Source organism: Heliconius melpomene, chromosome 21 (genome assembly GCF_056956725.1).
Source record: "Heliconius melpomene rosina isolate 202511_hmr_F chromosome 21, ASM5695672v1, whole genome shotgun sequence".
Classification (NCBI taxonomy): domain Eukaryota; kingdom Metazoa; phylum Arthropoda; class Insecta; order Lepidoptera; family Nymphalidae; genus Heliconius; species Heliconius melpomene.
Genome location: NC_140409.1, coordinates 10,195,516 through 10,218,149, shown reverse-complemented (window position 1 = coordinate 10,218,149; position 22,634 = coordinate 10,195,516). Strand labels below are relative to the sequence as shown.

At 33.4% G+C, this 22,634-nt stretch overlaps 1 protein-coding gene and 1 non-coding gene across 4 annotated transcripts in view; one reads left to right on the top strand and one right to left on the bottom strand.

Annotated features, from left to right (window-relative positions):
• LOC146527222 (uncharacterized) overlaps positions 1-22,634 on the top strand; it is a 63,977-nt gene that overhangs the window by 16,948 nt on the left and 24,395 nt on the right. For all 3 annotated transcript variants that reach the window (XM_085206540.1, XM_085206542.1, XM_085206541.1), the window contains exon 3: positions 11,145-11,250. In XM_085206540.1, coding sequence (XP_085062666.1) covers positions 11,145-11,250 — 106 coding nt within the window. The remainder of the gene's footprint in view (positions 1-11,144; positions 11,251-22,634) is intronic.
• On the bottom strand, positions 13,221-13,292 carry TRNAA-GGC (transfer RNA alanine (anticodon GGC)). Its single transcript has one exon. It is a non-coding gene; the product is annotated as a tRNA-Ala (tRNA).

Below are 22,634 nucleotides of genomic sequence, written 5' to 3'. Positions count from 1 at the left end.
ACGGCACGTGGGCGACTCAAATGACGCTGACCGTAACATGATATCTACGGCAAATGTATGATATTGCATTTTGGAATGCCATTTTATATAATTTTGCTATCTCGACTCTACAAAATCTTGACGAATATCCGGTGTTTTTTCTACGTTTTAAAATTTAATTTTGTTTTTAATTGATGTCTGCATTTTTGTAACAGATAAACGTTAAAAGGAATTATCTTTATCATTTAATTAACTATAAAGGATTTGTGCAGCTTTTAAAAATAACCACTTTTTTCTGAAAGCTTTTGAATGAATAAAATATATCCATTAATTTAAGCATCTAAAATATATCTCAAATATATATATATATATATATATATATATATATATATATATATATATATATATGTATTGTTTATTTTTATACATGATATATCGCGGTTAATTAGTGTTTTGAACGTTGTAGATATTTAAAATAAGTATTTATTCTTCTATTTTGCGTTTCGCGCTCTGTTCTCTTTGTCTACCCCGCTAGGGATAAAGCATGAAGTTAAGTTAAGTTATTTATTTTTCTATTCTAAGTAAGTCAATATATTACAGTTTGATCTCATTCTGAGTACAGGACAGTGCTTAAAGTGTAGCAAAGAAAAAAAAATATTTCAATAATTTTTCGAACAGTTACATTACATTGTTACAGTTCTAGTTAATAAATTGAACAGTCACTTCAATTATAAATCCTATGAAGAGCCTCCTAATGCCACTTACAACTTACTATATGCCGTTTCTTAGATTGATCCCTATTTTTAAGTGCTTTCCTTAAAAAATATAATCAAAACAATAAAAAAATAAGCTCAGCTGTATCCTGCATACAGCAGAGTAGACAGAGGACAGAGACAAGACATTCTGTTCCCCCACTTATCGATTTTTTTTGAGATATTGGGTGTTGAGTGGAACACAACGCCGGACTTTTGTCAGAACATAACAGTTCCTGGAAAACAGAGTTAAAATTATAATTATGTTAAAATTAACCATTTACTAAAAAGTCATCATCATTTTAAGACGATAACGCAAAAATAGCTGACAAAAAAGTAACATAAAAGTAATAAATATGGTCTAACGCCATTTGAGTATCTTCATTTTTTTCCTATATTTTTTTACAGTTGCAAGTAATTTCTAGTTTGGAATCTAATATGCCCTTGAATTTCAGCGAGCATTGACCTAAAAACATTTATTCAAATTCAGCTAAAACGCAAGCACGTCTTCATATGTCGCAATTCTCGACCTCGATAGTGTGATGACTCGCTTATTTCATTTCTATATAAATAAAAAAATACTGAATTATAATATATATATATATAAGTATATGTTACTTTTATTTATATAGTTGTTGTACAGTGGCAGTGGCACAAGAGTGACAGGTTGTCGATTCGATTTCCACTCGAGGAAATGAAATATTAATATTTTCATTTCTTCGGCGTATATGGAGAGCGGAGTGTTTTAGCATTAGGCTCCCTCTGTCTACCTTGATACAGGCGCATAAAAGGAAACTGAAAAAAAATATTGTAATTAAATTAAAATTCAAAGCGCTTATTACAAATATGAACTACGTATATTTTGTTTACAATCGAAGCAAACTTAACAAATATGTATTCAAATATCAATATCTATTTATTCACAATTTCCGGTGACATAGATTTACTTTAACATACAAATAAAAGTATTTACTGAAATTTTTTGTAAGTACATAATAACAATATTGATTTCATTTAAATTATTACACTATTCGTTGCCAGTACATTTGGGTGGATTTTAATACGTTAAATGGAATAATCCAGTTGAGGTCTAACTTGGTGGGTTCGATTCCCAATCAAAAAGAAGAAATGAAATATTTAACATTTTCATGCCGTCGTTGCGCAGCGGTACTAGAGTGTGAATGTAACGCGACGGTTGTGGGCTCGATCCCCACTCGAGGAAGGGAAACATTTATTTACGTTTATATTTCCATTTCTTCGCTCTGGTGTCGAGGCAAAGCGCGGCGTTGAGTTCTGCCACTCAACACGCAATGCCTGCCAGAATTCGGCAGAAAGTGGCGAACGGAGTGTCTTAACATCAGGTTCCCTCTGCCTACCCTGCTGTGTGCGGGATACAGCGTGAAGCTGAAAAAAAATATCAGGAAGACATTATTAAATATTATTAATTACTTAATATTGTCATTCCTTCACTGTGGTGACGAGGCAACGCGTAACGTTTAGTTCCACCACTAAACATGTAATGACTCCAGAATTCCTTCCCTCTATCTGACCTGCTGAGTGCGTGATAAAAAATATCAGAGTTTTCGGTATGTGTTTTCGTATTGAGTATTGGAATTCAATGCCGTGCTTATCTTATTATCAGAGCGAGGAAATGAAAATAATTAATTCCCCTAATTAGGAATCAAATTCACACACTCCTTGCCACATTCACATTACATCGGCCCTATTATGTATGTAATAACGTTACTGTAACTGTATTAACGTTAACTTTTTTATATATTCTCTTATTTTTATGAATTAACTTTTTTAACGAAGATTTCTTTTCTTACAATGATACAAATGATATTATTTTATGGAAGTATATTATCCATATTATTAATTTTAAATATCTAAGTGTTAAATATTTTTAAATTATCATTATTTTAGGGACGATTAAAAAATTACACCTTTACCTATATATTTATCATATGACATGGTAAATGGCCAATGACATGGTATGAGAAGTGAGAGATACCACTCCAGATATATGACCGTACTTCACATAGTAAATAAATATAGTACTCCCCTAAAGATTTGACCTCGTAGCTTTAGCGACCATTGAAACGAAAACTATAATATAATAGCTTTATATATGAATCTGATGCTATTGGATATCGACAATGAAATATTAATTATCATAAACTTAAAATCTAGTAATCTACGTACGTTTACGGTAGAAACAATTAAAAAACGCAACAAAGTGTGCGTGAAACACTTCCATTGTTAAGTTGGAGACCGAATTAGCCGATAAGTAATCTTAAACCGGTCACTTGCCAAGTGAATGCGGCTGGCATGCATGTGAGAAAAGGACCCACATATGTAAAAATGTACTGAAGGGCCACCCACGAACAGAGAATAATGAATATTTGTTCCGCAAACACACGTCGTGAACACGTGCTTGGTGTTGGACGGTTTTAGGAAATGTAAGGGTCCATTCTAGGTCCATCTAGGTCCTATTATTTGAGAGAGGCAGAGAGAACGTATAGTAAAGATATTTAGGACATTATAAGTTGAGTAGAGGAAATCAACGCCCCGTTTTGTCTCCTCAAAGCGAGGAAATAAAACCAAATTACTACCTCCAGATCGCGCTTGCTATCCGAGAGTTTCACTGCACCATGGTGGATTCATGTATGAATGATATTATTAGCTAATAGGGAGAACCTAAAAGCAGCCATTCATTTGTAAGCTATTACCTATAGCTTGTGCTTGGTAAAGTTCCGGTTTTCTACATTCCTTCTTTTTAGAGACAATGTGAAAAAAAATATTATACCTAACTTGAGGATTCGTACAAACAACGTGTAAATTCATTTCCTTAGTGTGGCATGATGACCTCAAACAACTGTAAATGAAAATTTATATTCCTTAATAATTATTAGTTTAGAAAATTTTATTGAGACACTGTACCCAAATAAAAAAATATTTTTTCAGTCAAATAAGACAAATTTCCTGCAGCTGTCACACTCGTAACACAATTTCTAAATCTAATCCGACGTTGATTTATAAATACTTAAATTATATATAATAAAAAGTATTTTTTATAAAATTTCAATTTTACTATACATTGGATATCTGTTTGCCCTAGTTCCATTTTGGTGTTCCATTTATATAATTATCATTTAACTCAATACCATTGAAAATTATATAGACACCTGACAAGGAACCAGTACCTTGACACTAAATTACAAATTTATATTTACTCTGCGAAATGAAGAGTGATTTTTTCCCATCCCTTTCTCTATTTTCAGACCATTGACGATTTGCGGTAAAACATTTCGGAAAATTTCATTTCATGTATATAAGGTATTTTTTCACGTCTATCATGAAAAGAATGAAAGCATACAAAGAAAAAATATAAAATTAATTTAGTTTAATTTTTTTGTTAAAATATATAATACCTAGCCATACTTAATAAATAATGTATCACTTCTTATAAGCTTAAATTCTTTACGAGATATTAAAAAAACACGTGGTGCTAGATAAGTGTACTGATATTTTTCCAATTCTTTGATTAAAATACCAGTGTCATTTTAAAAGAACATTTATTTACATTTTAGCGATTGAAAGACAATTAGACGCTTAACTCTTTATGTAGTAAACAGACAAAAATTTTATACTCCTTTTGTTTCGAACATGTGGTTAATGCTGTTAGCCCTATTGGCTTTTACAGCACCGGTTGCGTAGGGAAGAGGGTACTCTGTCCCTGAAGAAATGCAAGCACTAAGTAGCTGCTTGTGAGGAAGTCGACGACTGTAAGGGCCCTACGGGAGTCGAACCTCGGCTAGCGGCCTTCGAGCGTACTGGGATTTCACCTATGCTAAGCAAACCAGCCGCGACTGATGATAAATTAGACTAATCTAAGGGAGCTAACGGTGGCCAACCGCTGGGCCCGACCGCGCCGAGACGCGACCGAGCCGTTGAATAAGCTGGACTTCTTCAGCGGAATCGAAATCGTACAAAAAAACTTTGAAAATATCAAAATTTCTATTCATCAACATCATCATCATCATTAGCCTGTCCTCGTCCACTGCTGGACATAGGCCTCTCCAATGGCACTCAAATCCCTAATCTCTCTCTCAAGTTCCTATTGATGCGTGATAATATGAAGTTTTTATTATAACGTGAATTGAAATTCTAGAATTCCCGATACGAGATTGTGGGCTCAGTCGACAATTAATTACGGTGCTATTTTCGTGTAATCCCAACAGCGGTCCGATGTCGCTTCGTCACTATGTACGATAGACATTTTTCATACTTATTTATTTATTATATATCCCTAGATATATATCATAGATGTGAATGTAAGTTTGTTTGTTAACTAAACTACTCAATTGATTATCATGGAACTTTGCACACATATTCTTAGAGATAGAAAGGATATATGATACATTTTACATAAAAAAATATATTATACTTTGGCTATAATATAAAAATAAGTTTAAGAGAGCCAAACCGCAGTAGCTTCTATAGTATATAATAATATTTATGTCTACGTAAAGTCTGTAGTAGATACACATTTGAGGCATACAACATAGGTTGCCATAGCAACATGCATCCACAAAGCTATGTTGCGCAAATTTTGGGAACTTCCAAACGTTGGACAGCTTACTTCTATGGGGCACATTTTAACCATATCCTCAAAAACTACAATTACAATTAACACCTAACTACTTCGCTGGGATGGGGGGGGCCTTGAAAATTTCAGAGCTGTAGGCTTAACTAGAAGGAGAAGACATTACAACGAAACACACTTTTGACCAGTAAGAGCTTCGCTTCTCTCAGCTCAATTGACGAGGCCAGTCATGGCGGAGAGCCACAAAGTAAACGTTACAGGTTGTGAGTTCGATTCCCACTCGAGAAAATGAAGTATTTAATATTTCCACTTTTGTTGAGTTCCGTGACTCAACGCGCAATGGCCTCCAGAATTTGGCGGAAAATAGGGAACTGTCAATGGATTGTCTTAACTCTGGGTTCCCTCTGTCTACTCAGCTATGTACGGGATACAGAGTAACGCTAAAAACACTATTAACTACAAAAAATTATAATAAAATTAAATGAAAAATCCTACATTTATGTATTAACGTAAAGAGTAAACTAATTGTCATGTTTAATTTATCAATAACAATATCAACCATCTTTTTCCTAATTAATATTAATTTCAGTTTTCTGTTGTCTGTCGTAGTCAGTTCATCGCTTGCATATTAGCTGTATTTTCCTTTCTTTCAAAATAAAAGTTGTCTGAACAGTAATATCTATTCAGTTTTTCAAATATTTATATGAATAGCTATAGTATAAAGGTATAGTACTAATTGACAGTATTTGTATGTCACATTTTTTTCTATGTATATAATATTTTATTTTATAATGAAAATAATAAGCACAACTTGTTTGATAAAGTTAATTTAATATGCAACTTTCAACTAATTTACCAATTCAAGTATTTTTTTTTAGTGTGGTTTACTCGTAGTTCCAATCAAGCAGTCAACAAATCTTACAAAGGAGATATACAACATTAATTAATTGTGTATAACATATTATAATTTTTTATTAGGCAAATTAAACACGTATTGTTTTTAGATTTTTGTATTTATAAATTTATTTTTTTAAATATATATTAAATATTCGTATTTTTTCCATACAGGCTGAGTAAACCAATAAATTATTAATAAACTAACAATGCTATGTTAAAGAAAGCTTTAATAAATAAAAAATAAAATTATAAATATTCATGATATATCTTTATATAGAAGAGAGATATTGCCTGCCTGTGTCTTCAATTCAAATTTCGGAAGAATTTTTTGGACTTGGTGCAGCGAATAAATATTATGCGTCCTCTCTTTCTTTTGCGGGTAGTTTTTATGTTTTATCCCGCTCTCGCTAATAGCCGCCTGACAAGCATGTATCAACGGTTAATAGGTGCGTACGCGCAGCTGTTACAAACAAATCAGATCGAATATAGTCGACTGTGTCAAAAAGCTAGCGTTTCAGGCTATGGCCTAAGCTTTGGGCTAAAGTAATTTTTTTATACTGTATATTTTTGGTAATATAGACATGTAAATTAATTATATTAAGTACAAATTATTATAGAGAAGTAAAAGTCATTTTGTCAAATCAACTAAATATATATTTGTGTAAACAAAATCAGTGACATATTAATAATATATTTTTTCGTCGTTATGAAGCGCTAAAGCAGGTATTATAACGTTAAGTTACAATCCAGCCAAATGTCAAGTTATTTCATGTATTAGATTGCCAAAATGAAAAGAATGTAATACAATTTTATTACAGCCATTTTGTGATAACGGACACCCTACTGTCAGACAATTTAAATGAAATTATTAAATTAAGAAATGAAAATTTTAAATTGTATTAATTTATTAAGTTGAAACTTTTAAATTATTAAACTAACTTTGTAAATCGCTAGTCTTTCCAATCTTAGACGTAACTACAAGCACATTACGCGGAGGGTCGACTGTCGTTCATTCAAGATCGGAGAAAGCATCCCACGTATTCAAAAATAGATATTGTACAATATTTATTGGCTATGTTTAAAATTCGATTTAATATTAACATACATACATACATACATAGCTTCACGCTTTATCCCTAGCGGGGTAGTCAGAGAGAACGGAGCGCCAAACGCTACAGTCTCTACATACCTCTTTCGCCTCGTCCACTGTCATCAACCTCTTCAGACATGCCCGGGGGGTCCTCATGCTTTTTACGTGACCTTCCTCCAGTATCTGAAGGACGGACAAATTTAATATTAAAATACGAAAATATTGGTTTCATATAGTATGTATATTATTTTTAGAACTATATATGATACTAGCGGACCCGGACGCGGCTACGCCTGCTTGAAATATAAGAATATAATTTGTATAGAAATATAATTTCAATCTAGATGAAATGCTAAAAGTGACTATTATATTTATTTTCATAAGGATGAATATCAAAATGACGCGGTAACGAACGCGGTCGCGTAGCGACGACGGTTGTTGTTAACATGGCAGAATAAATTGCATGTCAAATTAGAAAGTATTTTAATTTATTAGTATATATTTGTAATGTAATATTATGTAGCCTATAGCACTTCTGAAGAATGCAGCTTTCATACAAAACAAAAACAAAGTAAATCGATCCAGTAGATCCAGAGATCTTAGCGTTCAAACAAACAAACAAACAAACTCTTCCGCTTTATTATATACTAGTGGACCCGGACGCGGCTACGCCTGCTTCAACTATAAGAATATTTATTAAATATATTCATGAAATTATTTTCAATTCTAAATAGAATTAGTAAGAAAATATAAGCTCAAATAATCAAAAAGAATAATAAGTAGATACACATTATTAGAAAAAATTATCTGAGTTATTGAAATGAACTAACAAAAGGATTAAAAGTAACTAAAAGATAGGTATTCTTAATATTAGAAAAAGTACCTAAAGTTTTCCGTACGTGCGTACATAGATATCGACTCTACGAAATAACTAAACATTTCTCTCTATTAAGTATGATAATTTTAGCGGGCAGTATCAAATAAAATAAGAAGAGAATCAAAGTGTATTTTAAATTAATTATAAACAACAATTAAAGTTCCAAAATGTATGAAAATTTATAAAACCGTCAACGTCATCTGCCCGTTCGCGTCGGTCATACTGTGCCGCCCGCTAGGTGGCTAGGTCATTTGGAATCAGTGACATCTTCTTAATTATTTATTAGTATGTTATACAGTAAACTATAATTTCAATCTAGATGAAATGCTTAAAGTGTCTTTTATATTTATTTTCATAAGGATGAATATCAAAACGTCGCGGTAGCGGTCGCGTAGCAACGACGGTTGTTATTAACATGGCAGAATAAATTGCATGTCAAATTAGAATGTACTTTAAAATATATTAGTATATATGTGTAATGTAATGTTATATAGCCTATAGCACTTCTGAAGAATGCAGCTTTCATACAAAACAAAAACAATGAAAACCGGACCAGTAGATCCAGAGATCTTAGCGTTCAAACAAACAAACAAACAAACAAACAAACAAACAAACAAACTCTTCCGCTTTATTATATTAGTATAGAAGTATTGAAGTATTGACTAGCGGACCCGGACGCGGCTACGCCTGCTTCAACTATAAGAATATTTATTAAATATATTAATGAAATTATTTTCAATTTTCAATAGAATTAGTAAGAAAATATAAGCTTAAATAATCAAAAAGAATAATAAGTAGAGACATATTTTCGCGTTCAAACAAACAAACAAACGAACAAACTCTTCCGCTTTATTATATTAGTATAGATTAGTATTTATATAGATTAGATCTATATATACAGGCCACTCGTGGCTTGTACCCCACAAGCGTGCGAATGTCAACACGACATGTTGTGGGTTCGATCCCCATTGGAGGATTTTTTTCTTGCTTTGGTAACTAGGTGAAGCCCGGCGTTGAGTTAAGCCAGCCAACACGCAGATCCTCCAGAATTCAGTGGAAAGTGAGAAACGAGAGCGTAGTGTCTTAACACTAGGTTCCCAGGTTCCCGCTACCTACCACTACGTGCGGGATACATTGTAAGGCTAAAAAATATATATTTTTATTTATTGTTTTGTATACGAGGTGTATAAACATCATCCATCAAGACAGGCAAATATAATAATTATCTGTAAATTTTACCACTATTACCGAAATTTAAACAATAGCAGCAGCAAAATAGGGAAACTCTACACTTCGATTAATCTTTTAGAAATTCAAATGTGAATAAAATATTTTTAAAACGAAACTAAACCGCATTGGCTTATTAAAATATAAACAATATTAACATTTTATATCTATATTTTAATACCTGTTTTCAAATCATGCACTATTATTGCATATGTCGGTCGGTACGATATGGGTACCTTCAAGAAGCGCGTCTATCTCCACCTCAAAGGCTGGCAACGCACCTGTAGCTCCTCTGGTGCTGCACGGGGTCGTGGGCGGCGGTGATCACTACCAGGTGACCCGAACGCTCGTTTGCCTTGTCCTTTTTCCATAAAAAAAAAATGTAAATTCTTGCAGTACTGTAAACACAGCGTACAAAGATCAATTGAGGTTCCATAGCTCCTCTTTTACGTACACCTTTGTGTACTTTATAATATGATAGATTATTTTATGCTTTATTATCAATACAATATTATATTTCAATCAAAATGTTATTAAATCATTCTTTTTCAGTTTCACGCTATATCCCGCATACAGCAGGGTAGGCAGAAGGAACGTGTTAAGACACTCCGTTCCCCACTTTCCGCCGAATTCTGGAGGCATTGCGTGTTAAGTGGGGGAACTCAACGCCGTACTTTTTGCCTCGACACCACAGCGAAGAAATGAAAATAATATAAATTTTAAGTAAATATTTAGAGAAATATAAAATACTAGCGGACGCGCGCAGCTTCGCTTGCTTATTTAGGGGTGCATTCTAATAAACCACGAAACATGTATTCTATGAAATATTTTTAAGAGTCTAAATTTCAAATTTTATAAAGATCAGTGGCGATTTAAAGATTTTTCCATACAAACTTTCAACCCTTTATTTGCACCCTTAGGGGATGAATTCTAGAAAACGATGAAACACGTGTTCAATTAAATACTTTTAAAAATCTAAATTTCAAATTTTATAACAATCGGTGGTTTAGTTTTTTTTCCATACAAACTTTCAACCTCTATTTCACCCTTTGGGGTTAAAATTTTTTAAAATCCCTTCTTAGTGGATGCCCAGATTACGAAAGTAAACATCTGTCCAAATTTCACATTTCTACCATCAGCAGTTACGACTGTGCGTGCGTCTTACCTCAGTCAGTGAGGACAAGTCCTTTTATATACTCGTATATAGATTATTTATTATTTTGTGGTGCAGTCTATGCTTTGATATTTGAACCTCTTGAGAGCAAAAAAAAACAAAAGCCAAATTTTTAATTAATATACAATTTAAAACCGTTTTTGAACGGAGAAAATTGTGGTGCCAAAAACATTGAATTCTCCGCACAGAGATGCTGACAGCGAAAATAAATTGTATATTATTGTACGTATCATATGTATCGGAGTCTAATTGCCTAGAGATCTTAGATAGTTTCAAGGCCAGTTTGAGGACATTGTAATATTTGATTATAATTATTTAGACATTTATTATGAAGTATATATAAACTAATAACATAGTTTATATATATTCCATAATATATATATACGTATAGAATTTTGAAAATTTTTAAAATTTAAAAATGCGTTTTAAGAAAAAATATATAAAAAATTGAATTTGTTTTTTATGTATACGCCTTAAAGGAATCTAGATTTCTTTTAACATTTAGATATATTATAGGTTATAATATTTTATATCGTCAGGAGCTGCTGATCCACGCCGTGTCCACGAACGAGCTGCTGAAGCCCAAAGACGAGCCGCCGTTCACGCTGACCTCAACCCTGTGCCCCGTTTCATTGCAGCATGCAGGTTAGTTTATTATAATATAATTTTATATTAGAAAAAAAATTATACCTTCCAATATTAATTCCAATCTTAATAAGTGTTTGTAAAAAAATATATGTTTTCCGTAATAATAAAAAATATAGAAAAACGCCACTTTAAATTTTTGTCAAGGTATATTTTATGTGCCTCAATATAAGATTCATCATTTATTTTAAATTTCTTTTCATTTAATATTAGATATTTACTAAAAAAACAAAATTTTGCAGTTCTAACTTAAAGTAATAAAATAGAAAACAAGCAAAAGAGCAAACACACCACTTGTATCTAAAGTAGAAATACAAGGACCCGCCCGCTGCAGGCGAAAAGTAACTAATGCTGTATTATCGTATTACCGTTGGAGGGAGTCTAATTATGTCTCACTAGCGAACGCCCGCGGCATTTCTTGTATTTTTCCTAAGGATATTGTGTTTATTTTTCATTAGTTAAAAGCTACTTATGCAGAGATCCTGTTAAGATATCTTTTACATTGTGATTTCTTACGGGTAAAATAAATCTATTAGCTTAGTAATTTAGATTTATCTGTGGATGATAGAATTCTCTTTAACATAACATAACACAGCTTCACACTTCACACTTTGTCCCTAGCGGGGTACTCAGAGAGAACGGAGCCTCAAACGCTACAGTCTCTACATACCTCTTTCGCCTCAACCTCTTCATACAAGCCCTCCGGGGGATCCTCGTTCTTTTTAGGTGACCTTCCTCCAGTATCTTTGATATTGTGTTTTCGAAAGTCAACCGAGGTATCCCCCTACCTCTCTATCCGCTCACTTTTCCATCATAGATCTTTTTTGCCATTGTTTCATCACTCATTCGTTCGACGTGCTCAAACCAGCTGAGCACCTTCTTCTTCATACGGCGTTGGGGACCGCCACCCAACACGCCATGTCCGTAACGGCGGGAGGTGGAGTACGGAGCTACAAATAGAATTCTCTTTTATGTTTGATATTATATTATGTATTTGTTAATTTTTATAATGTTTTTTGTTCAATATTAGTTGTTGAAATAAAACGAATTTTAATATGAAAATTTATTATCTAATTTTGTAAAACAAATATTACAAATCTTTTCATGTCATTTCATTACAAATCTTAATAACTTAGAGTTAGATAGGTCTTACCTACTACATTAAAAATTTACAAGTATGACTTTACTATAATTTCTTGTTTACTAAAAATGTTAAGAAATTGAGTGATATTTATATCAATATTTATACTTATTCATATATTTTTACTTATTTGGAGTTAAAACTTAAGCTAAATGCACCAAACAGCACAAAGTAGGGCATTCTATTTTAATCACTTTTTTGTTAATTTTATGCTGCATCCGTGTATATGTAGGCGAGGAAACCCGTGAACTTAATGTTACCACCGTTCCCCATTCAGGCACTTCCGTTCCCCACTTCCCGTCGAATTCATGAGGCATTGCGTGTTGAGTGGCAGTACTCGAAGCCTGTTTAAAAAAAAATGATTATTTATTCTTATTTCTTTGATTTCATACGACACAATACGACAATACGATAACTAACTAAATGCATCGATTGATATCCTGCAATAGTGGTGGTTTTTCACGTGTTTTCGTTATGTTTTAGCTTGTTTTGTGTAGATACCAGTAATTTTTAACACGCTTTTCTATGAGATTTTACGTTATTTTTACGTAAATGACATACGTTTGTAGGTTTACTAATATATCAAAAACTAAACACGGAAAAACTAAGAATCTTTTTAGCTGAATCGACATCTATTCACACCTTCAGGATATTGAGTGGAATGATAAGAAAATAGTAGGTGTCATCAGTTTTTTAAACATTAGGTAATGAACCGATAGAGAACAAAAATACTTTCACAATAGACTTAATATCACATACAGATTTTTTTTTACCGACTTCGTATTTGATAAGAATTCAATAATACTTATTTAGAAAACATATAAAAATTTGAACGTAGCGGGACTCGAACCCACGTCTCCTGGTAGCCGACCAGGCACTCTGACCACTAAGCCATACGTTCTTTGTTTTTCCAGCTTCACGCTGTATCCCGCACACAACAGGGTAGGCAGAGGGAATGTACTGTTGAGACACTCCGTTCCCCACTTTCTGCCGAAATCTGGAGGCATTGCGTGTTGAGGGGCAGAACTGAACGCCACGCTTTGCGTTGACACAAGAGCGTAGAAATGGAAATATGAAAGTAAATAAATATTTAACTTCCTCGAGTGGAGATCAAACCCACAACCGTCGCGTTACAGTCACATCCTTGTGCCGCTGGGCCACGACGGAATTCTCATCTCACCTAAATGTGGAATAACTAAACACTTTAAAAATGTTAAAGAATTCAATACAAATTCAAATCGTGAATGTAAATGCGACGTATTTTTATACCTTAGTTCCTTCCACGGGCCAATTACAAAAGCTATAACGCAGAAACTTGGATTTATAATTTACGACGCCGTATTGTTCCCTGGTGCCTGTTTGATTGGCGATATGTGTCAACCAGCGGAAATCCATCGATAGGTTCCACGTCAGAAATAGTGGGTTTGATACCCAGAGTAAATTGCACAGCTATTAATGGCGTCCGGTCTGTGGCCATTACTTCTATTTTAAGTATCCCTGAATCAATCTCGGTTTTTTTCAGCTAATATATGCTTTAGCTATTACCCCTCTTCGAATAGTAACAGGTTATGGCAAATCTTATAGTGCAATTCATATTAGAAATTAAAAATATATTAAATTATACTGAAAATTATCTGTTCATTGATTTCTGTGAAGCACAGGCTTTGTGTAACTGATGACATTTTGCTGTACTACAATCACGAAAATGATTTGTAAATATTAAAAATAGAGTAGGGATCGAACCCACTGCCAAAGCGTATATTATTAACTATTCAACTGAATAATATACCTACTTATAATTATAGAAAAAAAAAACGAAAAAAATATTTCTTGATTTGCCCATTATCACACAATGCAATTTAAACAAAAATAAAAATCAGCTTCACGCTGTCTCCCACACACAGCAGGGTAGGCAGAGGGTTCTTCGCTTAGGTAAGGTACAGCGTTTCAAGGAGAGTTTTAATATTAGGTTATCTTTTTTCGTGGCCATCGTAGTGGAGGGGCACAAGAGTGCGACTGTAAGCGAACCAATTGGGGGAACGATTCCTATTCAGGATTTGTTTAAAAAGGAACGTGGGGAAAGGAAGTGTCATAATGGGTTGTACAGTGCCTCAACACTAGGTTCCCTCTGTTTAACCAACTGTATGCGGAATACATCGTAAAGTTTGAGAAAAATCACCATTTCTTGTCCTGTTTATATCGTGCGTTTGTATAAAGTGACATAGGACATGACATACATACGAATACATTCATATATTGTAAGTGTCAATTGGATTTCTAGTAAACTAACATACACAACGATGACGTATTTCTCTAAAAAGTCACATATTTTTTTCCCCTTTCATTGATATACGATGTATAATGACCAAAATTGCCAAATTTCTGTTAATTACATGAAATTTCATGAAAATATATTATAACATTAACACAATTGATTTTGCGGCCCAATTCTATGAAAGTTGGAATACCTACTTGAAAGCGTTGATGCATGTTTGTTATATATTTACTAAATTCTAACGATATTTTTATATGGATTCACACTAAAAATTTCAATCAAATATTCAATATGGAATTGCGTATTTTCAACTAAATTATTTTACAACGGCCATATTATTTGTACGTCGATGACTAATCATGAAATTAATAACACATAAATGTGAAATGTTACAAATCTTAGTCTCGTCGTAACAACAATGCAGTTTACAGATATTATTTTGATTTTCACATATTAGGAGTATTTTAACATTTTTTTAAAGTGTTTATAACAATCTATAGAAAGAAAATTATTTAGGAACACAATTTTCAAAATTTCAAAATAAAAATCAAAAAAATCTCAATGATACATATTATATTATTATATTAGCCTTATTTGGCTAGAGGGATGGAACGGCTTCCAGGACGTTCGGGTTCGACAGGTGTATGTAGACTACAGTCTACAGGTAACTTATTTTATGATATTTTCATATTACGAAATGTTTACATTTAGGAAAAAACTATTTACAAGAACAAATACTATTTTTAATGTGGTAACATATTATTTGTATTAATATTTTTTATAATGGGAAAAATCCTTCTCCCAATGAAGTAAAAATGAGTAGTTGCAACTGATTCCCAAAACGAACGTATTTCCAACGAGTCCGTGCGCAATATTTTTCACTTCTTCATAATATTATGCCAACAAAGAGCAATTGTTGAACGCATCTTTCAAATTTTATAAAATTTTATTTTTTTTTTGCTCCTGTAGAAGGGACCCCCCACCCTCACTTCCCACCTTTATTGCTACACTCATGACATTAAATAATTTTCTAGTACAGATTCAGACATTATTCTACTACTAAATATAAAAATAAATTGTAAGTGAACAATCCAAAGGTGTAAGTACCTAAGCAAAGGCAGTGTTTACATTAACCCTCGCCAGCTATGGAGCGATGACATAATACGTGATAAGTCATAAGACAATGACATGTTCCTTTGATATGCTTACTTTATTTTCTATATAAAAAAAACTAATTAAATCAATTTCACGCTGTATCCCGCATACAGCGGAGTAGATAGAGGGAACCTCGTGTTAACACACTCTGTAGTCCGTTTCCCACTTTCCGCGGATTTTTTCGAGGCATTGCGTGTTGAGTGGCGGAACTTAACGTTGGGCGTTGCTTTGGTGCTAGAGCGATAGAAATAATAATTCATTCCCTCGAGTGCGCATCGAAACCACAACCGTCGCGTTACAATCACAACTGTGTCACGACGGCCTCACTTAATAATGGCTTATTGGCTAATTAGGCCTTAATTGAGCCTCATTTGAATTTAATTTAGTGTCATTTTTTAATTTAAACAAATAATGTCTAAAAATGTTCTTAAAAATGGTAGGTTTACGGGAAAGACACTATAGGTTTCGATGACGTCGCGAAGAAAGTTGATACACTTAAATTTGCAAGCTTTTTATCGTGTTGCAGCACTTTACGCTGATTTTCATAACCATGTCCACGGGAAGTACTCTATAGAGTATTGATTTCACGGTGAACTTGACACAAAATGCAGCAAAAACAATGCAAAAATGTTCGTATCCTTAATTTTCGTTGACTTAAAAGCATTGATCATTTATAGAATATATATATTAATATAGAATGGAATCGCACAGACGGACAACAAATCCTATAAAGGTACTGATATTATTTTGAAATACGGACCCCTTAAAAATAACTCTATGACTTTTAAAAAAGTTTTTATAATGAATAAATACGAAAATCCACAATATTATTTGTAAATTATTTTGTCCTGTACCACGTGGTTACGCTTCAAACCGAGATACATAATTATTTTTAATTATGCTAATTAATTAATTGTAACGTGGTTTGTCAATTGATTTTCTAGTCTAATTGATTTTTGCATATGATGATTGTCATTATTCATTCATTCATCAGCATCAGGCAGTTTTCGTGAATCACTGACCTCGATCTTTGGCTCCATTACTAACCAGTTTAAACATATCTTCATACTGAAATAATTTTTTATCCTCTAATATTATACGTATTTACGTAGGCCAACTTAATATAGCCCTGTAGTGATGCCCTTCAGCTAGGCGGAATGAAGACATGTTCACAATGAATTTCCGTCCACGTCTCAAAGAAGTTCCACATCTCAAAGGTTCAAAAAAGTCTATCATTGCGCTTGTAAATATATAAAGAATTAAAAGTTATTTTGCACGATTCGTATGCAGTTTCAAAAACTTATGAAAGCTGCATAAAATATGTGTTATTTTCGTAAGAATAAATCACTGTGCCTACTAGTAGAATATCATCCGAATATGAAAATGTTGTATTTGTATATAAAAATATTTTATTATTAATTAAATCCAATTTTGCTACGTAATTTCTTTATAAAAGAGTTATATATTCAATTTAAGAACCGATAACTATAGCAATATAATCTTATAGTTGAAAGCTTATCTTATGTCTAATGCACCACAGTTTACACCTTAATCGATTGGAGATCGAAAATAATCGATTTATTCTGTGGCGATAATTCCTTTACGATCGCTTTATCATCGCTCCCATTTCTTTGATATCAAATATGCGGAAAATATTCCATGTAGGTTGTTAGCAGCTGCTTGAAGTATCCCGCACATAGCAGAGTAGGCAGACGGAACCTGGGAACCTGGGAACCTAGTGTTAAGACAATCTGTTTTTATTCAAACACAATTCCGTTTCCCACTTTCCGCCGATTCTGAAGGCTTTGCGTATTGAATGGCGGAGCACCACACCGCGCTTTGCCTCGATACCAGAGTAAATAAATTATTATATTAAATACTTATTCTTCGAGTGGAAATAATTCACAAGTATAAGCAGGCGAAGCCGCAAGCTGGCCGCTAGTTATTTAGTTGTTTTTGCGTGATTCACAAACAAATTAATAGATAGGCAGACAGAAAAAAAATCTGCTGAGTGCTTTTAAGATTTTGTTATCGATATATTCAAGATATTGTAAATCGGACGGACCCATTTAATATGTTTTATTATCTGAACTAGCGACCCCCTTGCGGCTTCGCCCGCTTTTACTACTGGATTATTCATATAATGTATGTTTGCAAAGCACTTAATATAATGTGAAAATTAATTAAACCCTAATGCAACCCGCATTTTCGTAGTTTCAATAAGGATTTTCCAATTGTTTTACACAGCAAGGATTTTTTGGTAGGTACCGTAATTTTAAATCTGTGCTACTAATCTTTTCAAGTACTTATTAAAATATATTTAAATGACTATTTTTAGATAGTTAAATGACTATTTTTAAACGGAAGAAATTATAAACAAAAGCCTACCTACTAATAACTACTACAAAAAATATATCGCGCTGAAATAATACATTCAACTCTAATTATCCAATACGTGCAAACGCATCTAAATCTTCGTTGCTATAAAGGCAGGCGGGTTTTTTTTTTGCTTGTGGTTAATGCTGAAGAGGGTATTCTGTCCCTGATGAAAAGCAAGCACTACGTGGCTGCCTGTGAGGAAAATTAAATAGAATGCATCGGCCGGGAATCAAACACGGGCCGCCCGCGTGGCAGGCGAGCATTCTACCACTGAACCACCGATGCGTGTAAGCCAGCTGGGCGCGGCGGACGCATGGCGAGTGGCGAGCCGTTTCGCAGCAAGGATTTTTTGATATTGTAACAACTTCTAAAGTACTTATTAAAATGAAAAACAGTAAAGACAGTTTTGATCTACATTAAATGGCCAACGTAACTAATATACTGATTTATATGCTGAGAGTAAGGGATAAGTAAAACTTGAGTCGATACTGCTGAAGTGTCAACGACGTGATGTGTCAACAATTAAATGCGTTTTTCTCTTAAACTATTCGCAATTTCGAAATTGTGTAAAAAGCAAATTTTATCTTCGTTTAACGTAGAAAATTAATAAAGTATTTTAAAGGATAAGGATTAATACCATTATGGAAAAATATCCCTCACAATAAAAAATATATTGAAATTATTATTTTTAGACAGAAATATGATCACTACACGTTATCCTTAAAAGATAAAAATATGCTCTCGCGGACTTTTTTGTAGATCTCATTGAGAGGAACAATACTCCAGTACATTTTTTTCATGTAGTACTTACCATTAGAGCAGCGCATGCGCGAAAGTGTCTCAGCGGGTAGGACTTTATTCATATTTTTCGTATTTATGTTAATTTACATAAGAATGTACAAATAATAAACTATATATAAACCTTCTACGAAAAATACTCGACCTAATGGTGAAAACCGCAATAAAATCCGTTGGGTGGTTTAGAAGAAGAAGAGTTAGAAACAACAGACAGACACGAAAAGCGACTTTGTTTTATAAGATATAGGATTCACTTCCATGTACTGCATAATACAATAAAGATTATAACAATTCAGTACGGTTTTAGTCAGAATTACCTTACATTTACAATAGTATTATAAATTATTAGTACCTTTGATACTCGGATTTGTGACTTCTATTATATACATAGTATATGTCGGCGTGAAAACAATGGAATTGTTTAATCCTTGAAAATCTATCTGCGCTTTTGTAAAAAAACACCTGTTCGAATATATGAAGCTTTTATTGTGACATCTGGTTTGCTTGTAGTGATTGATCGATACTGTACACCTTTGTTTTGGCATTTTGAATCTAGATTTTAGCAACACTATCTATAGCTGAGGGCTCCCGGCGTAGCAAACAGTTAGATGGCGAGGCGTTCACATACCTATATCTTTTTTTGTCCGCTACGCAGTGCCTCCAGAATTCGGCGGAGAGTGGGGAACGCAGTGTCTTAACACTAGGTACTCTCTGCCTACGCTGCTGTGTGCTGGATACAGCGTAACGTTTTTAGCTTAAAAGCAAGACAAAGTAAATATACCTATATTAAATTTAAATATCTGGAGCTGGAGCTAAAAATGTTAATTTTTTATAAGAATGTTTTTATTTACTGTAAAATGTACATTGGAAATAATTAGTAAATTTCCAAAATTTCTTTCAATTATAATTATTAAATAGCGCATCGCGTAATTTACCCCTTTTAATTCTTCATCCAAGGTTTAAATTCAAAGTCAAATTCCTTTTATATTCCAAAGTTGTATCCAGTATTTTATTTAATTGATTTGAATAAATAAAAAAAATATAAATAGATACAAAAGGTCGGCTTAGAATGCAAATCTGTAAACGAATAAAAAAATAATCAAAAATCCCGCAAACAGTAGAATAAGCAGAGAGCATCTAGTGTTAAGACACTCCGTCCCCCAATTTTTTCGAGACATTCCTTGTTGAATGGCAGAACTCAACGCCGGGAAAATTATTAAGCAAATTAAGCAAATAAACGTCTTCGTCTATACTTTCAAATTGTATAAAAATACTAGCGGACGCGCGCAGCTTCGCTTGCGTATTTAAGGGTGAATTCTAATAACCCATGAAACATGTGTTCAATGAAATATTTTTAAGAGTCTAAATATCAAATTTTATAAAAATCGGTGGCGATTTAAGAATTTTCCCATACAAACTTTCAACCCCTTATTTGCACCCTTAGGGGGTGAATTCTAGAAAACGATGAAACACGTGTTCAATTAAATACTTTTAAAAATCTAAATTTCAAATTTTATAAAAATCGGTGCCGATTTAAATTTTTTTCCTTACAAACTTTGAACCCCTATTTCACCCCTTTAGGGTTAAAATTTTTCAAAATCCCTTCTTAGTGGATGTCCAGATTACGAAAGTAAACTTTTGTCCAAATTTAACGTTTCTACGCCCAGCGGTTACGGCAGTGCGAGCGTCTTACCTCAGTCAGTGAGGACAAGTCCTTTTATATATATAGAATACACAAAGAAAAAACAAAAAAATGGATTCAGCAGGTTTACACACTAAGCCGACAATATAGAGATTACAAATATTAATAATACTTTAAGCTTTCAAATAGAAGAAACATGCACAATAAAATTGAACTATTTTTATCTTTCATAACAGATTAATAGATACGTGGGTGTGCAAATATTAGAGGAATGAACGTTTTTAGGTACCTTTATTCAGTGGTATGTACATAGTATGTGGTTCATACATTTAGTTTAGCCGGCATGGTAGGCAGAAGAATAAATTAAATTAAAAATTAAATCATCTTCACGCTGTATCCCGCACACGGCAGGGTAAGCAGAGGGAACCTAGTGTTAACCGTTCCTCACTCACTGCCACATTCTGGAGGCGGCGGTATTCAACGCCGAGCTATGCTTCGTGAGTGGGGGGTGGAATGTCTTAACCCTAGATTCCTACCCAGCGATATGCGGGATACAGCGTGAAACAGAAATAAAAAACTATGAAGAACGTGTTACGTTTCAAAAATCCCTATGTTATCTAACGCCTAATTAGAATATTGCTTTAAGAGGTTTATTGTTTAAGAACAATTACCTTTTGTACGGCTATCGGTAACCGTACCCGGGGCGACGTAACACGACGCTAATATTTTTCAAAGAACGTAAAGTATTACGTAATTAATAGCCAACCTTAGGTAGGTATATGTCGAATGAAGATAGATCAATTTGATTTAAGCATTTCCTTATTTGGCTTGGTTGATAGAAGAATGTACCATATTTGGATTTACATATTTTTTTATTGGCAAGCGTTGTTAGAAGAATGTAATTGCATACTTTTTACTATTCTACAATGTGAAAAAAATATATCTTAGTGTTACAAGTAAAAATAATAATGATAACACCATTCGTTATATTGTTATCAAGGTTGTCGACAGGAGAATAACTTTTTAAATTTTTTTCCGAACCTTTCATTCTACGATTGAACCCAATATTACCAATATAATTATAAAAAGAATAATAATGGACAGTAGATATCTCATTGTAAACGAAATGGTTGTGAGTTCGAACTTCATTCGGGGAATAAATATATTTAAAATATATTTCCATTTCCCCTCTCTGGATAAAGTGCGTCGTTAAATTCCGTAAATTACCGTAAATTTCCGTAAGGACACACGGAGTGTCACTAGGTTCCGAGTTTCCTCTATCCCTGACCGAGATGCGAGAAAAAACTCTCGCATAATAATTATTTAATAAAACAAATAATATTTTTTTATTATTTAAGGTTAAGATACAAAAAATGGTAGTAATGCTACATCTTTAATGATTTACATTTTAATGAATTCAAATTCATTATTTTATCATTTGTCTCTAAAATCTAACTTAACTTTTTTTTTTCGAGGCCGTCATGGCGAAGCGGCACAAGGGTGTGACTATAACGCGACGGTTGTGGGTTCGATCCCCACTCGAGGAAGTGAAATATTTATTAACGTTTACATTTCCACTTCTTCGCTCTGGTGTCGAGGCAAAGCGCGGCGTTGTGTTCTGCCACTCAACACACAATCCCTCCAGAATTCGGCAGAAAGTGGGGAACGGAGTGTCTTAACACTAGGTTGCCCTGCTGTGTGCGGGATACAGCGTGAAGCTTATTTTAAAATGTAACTTTTAACATTTTCATTTACGTATACCACGCTGTGGTTGTTTATACGTATATAGCCGGTGCCATACACGTTAGTTTGAATGTCGCACGTTTGATTTCCGCTTGTATTGAAAGTTCATCCTTTTTGAGCGGACAAATAACAGAAATAGTTTGGATATATTCGTGTTTCGATATTGGAGGCTATGAACTATGTTATAGATTAAGTTCTTTGATATGGCGTAATGGAACCAGTAACCGAGAAGCATGAATAATCGATATTTT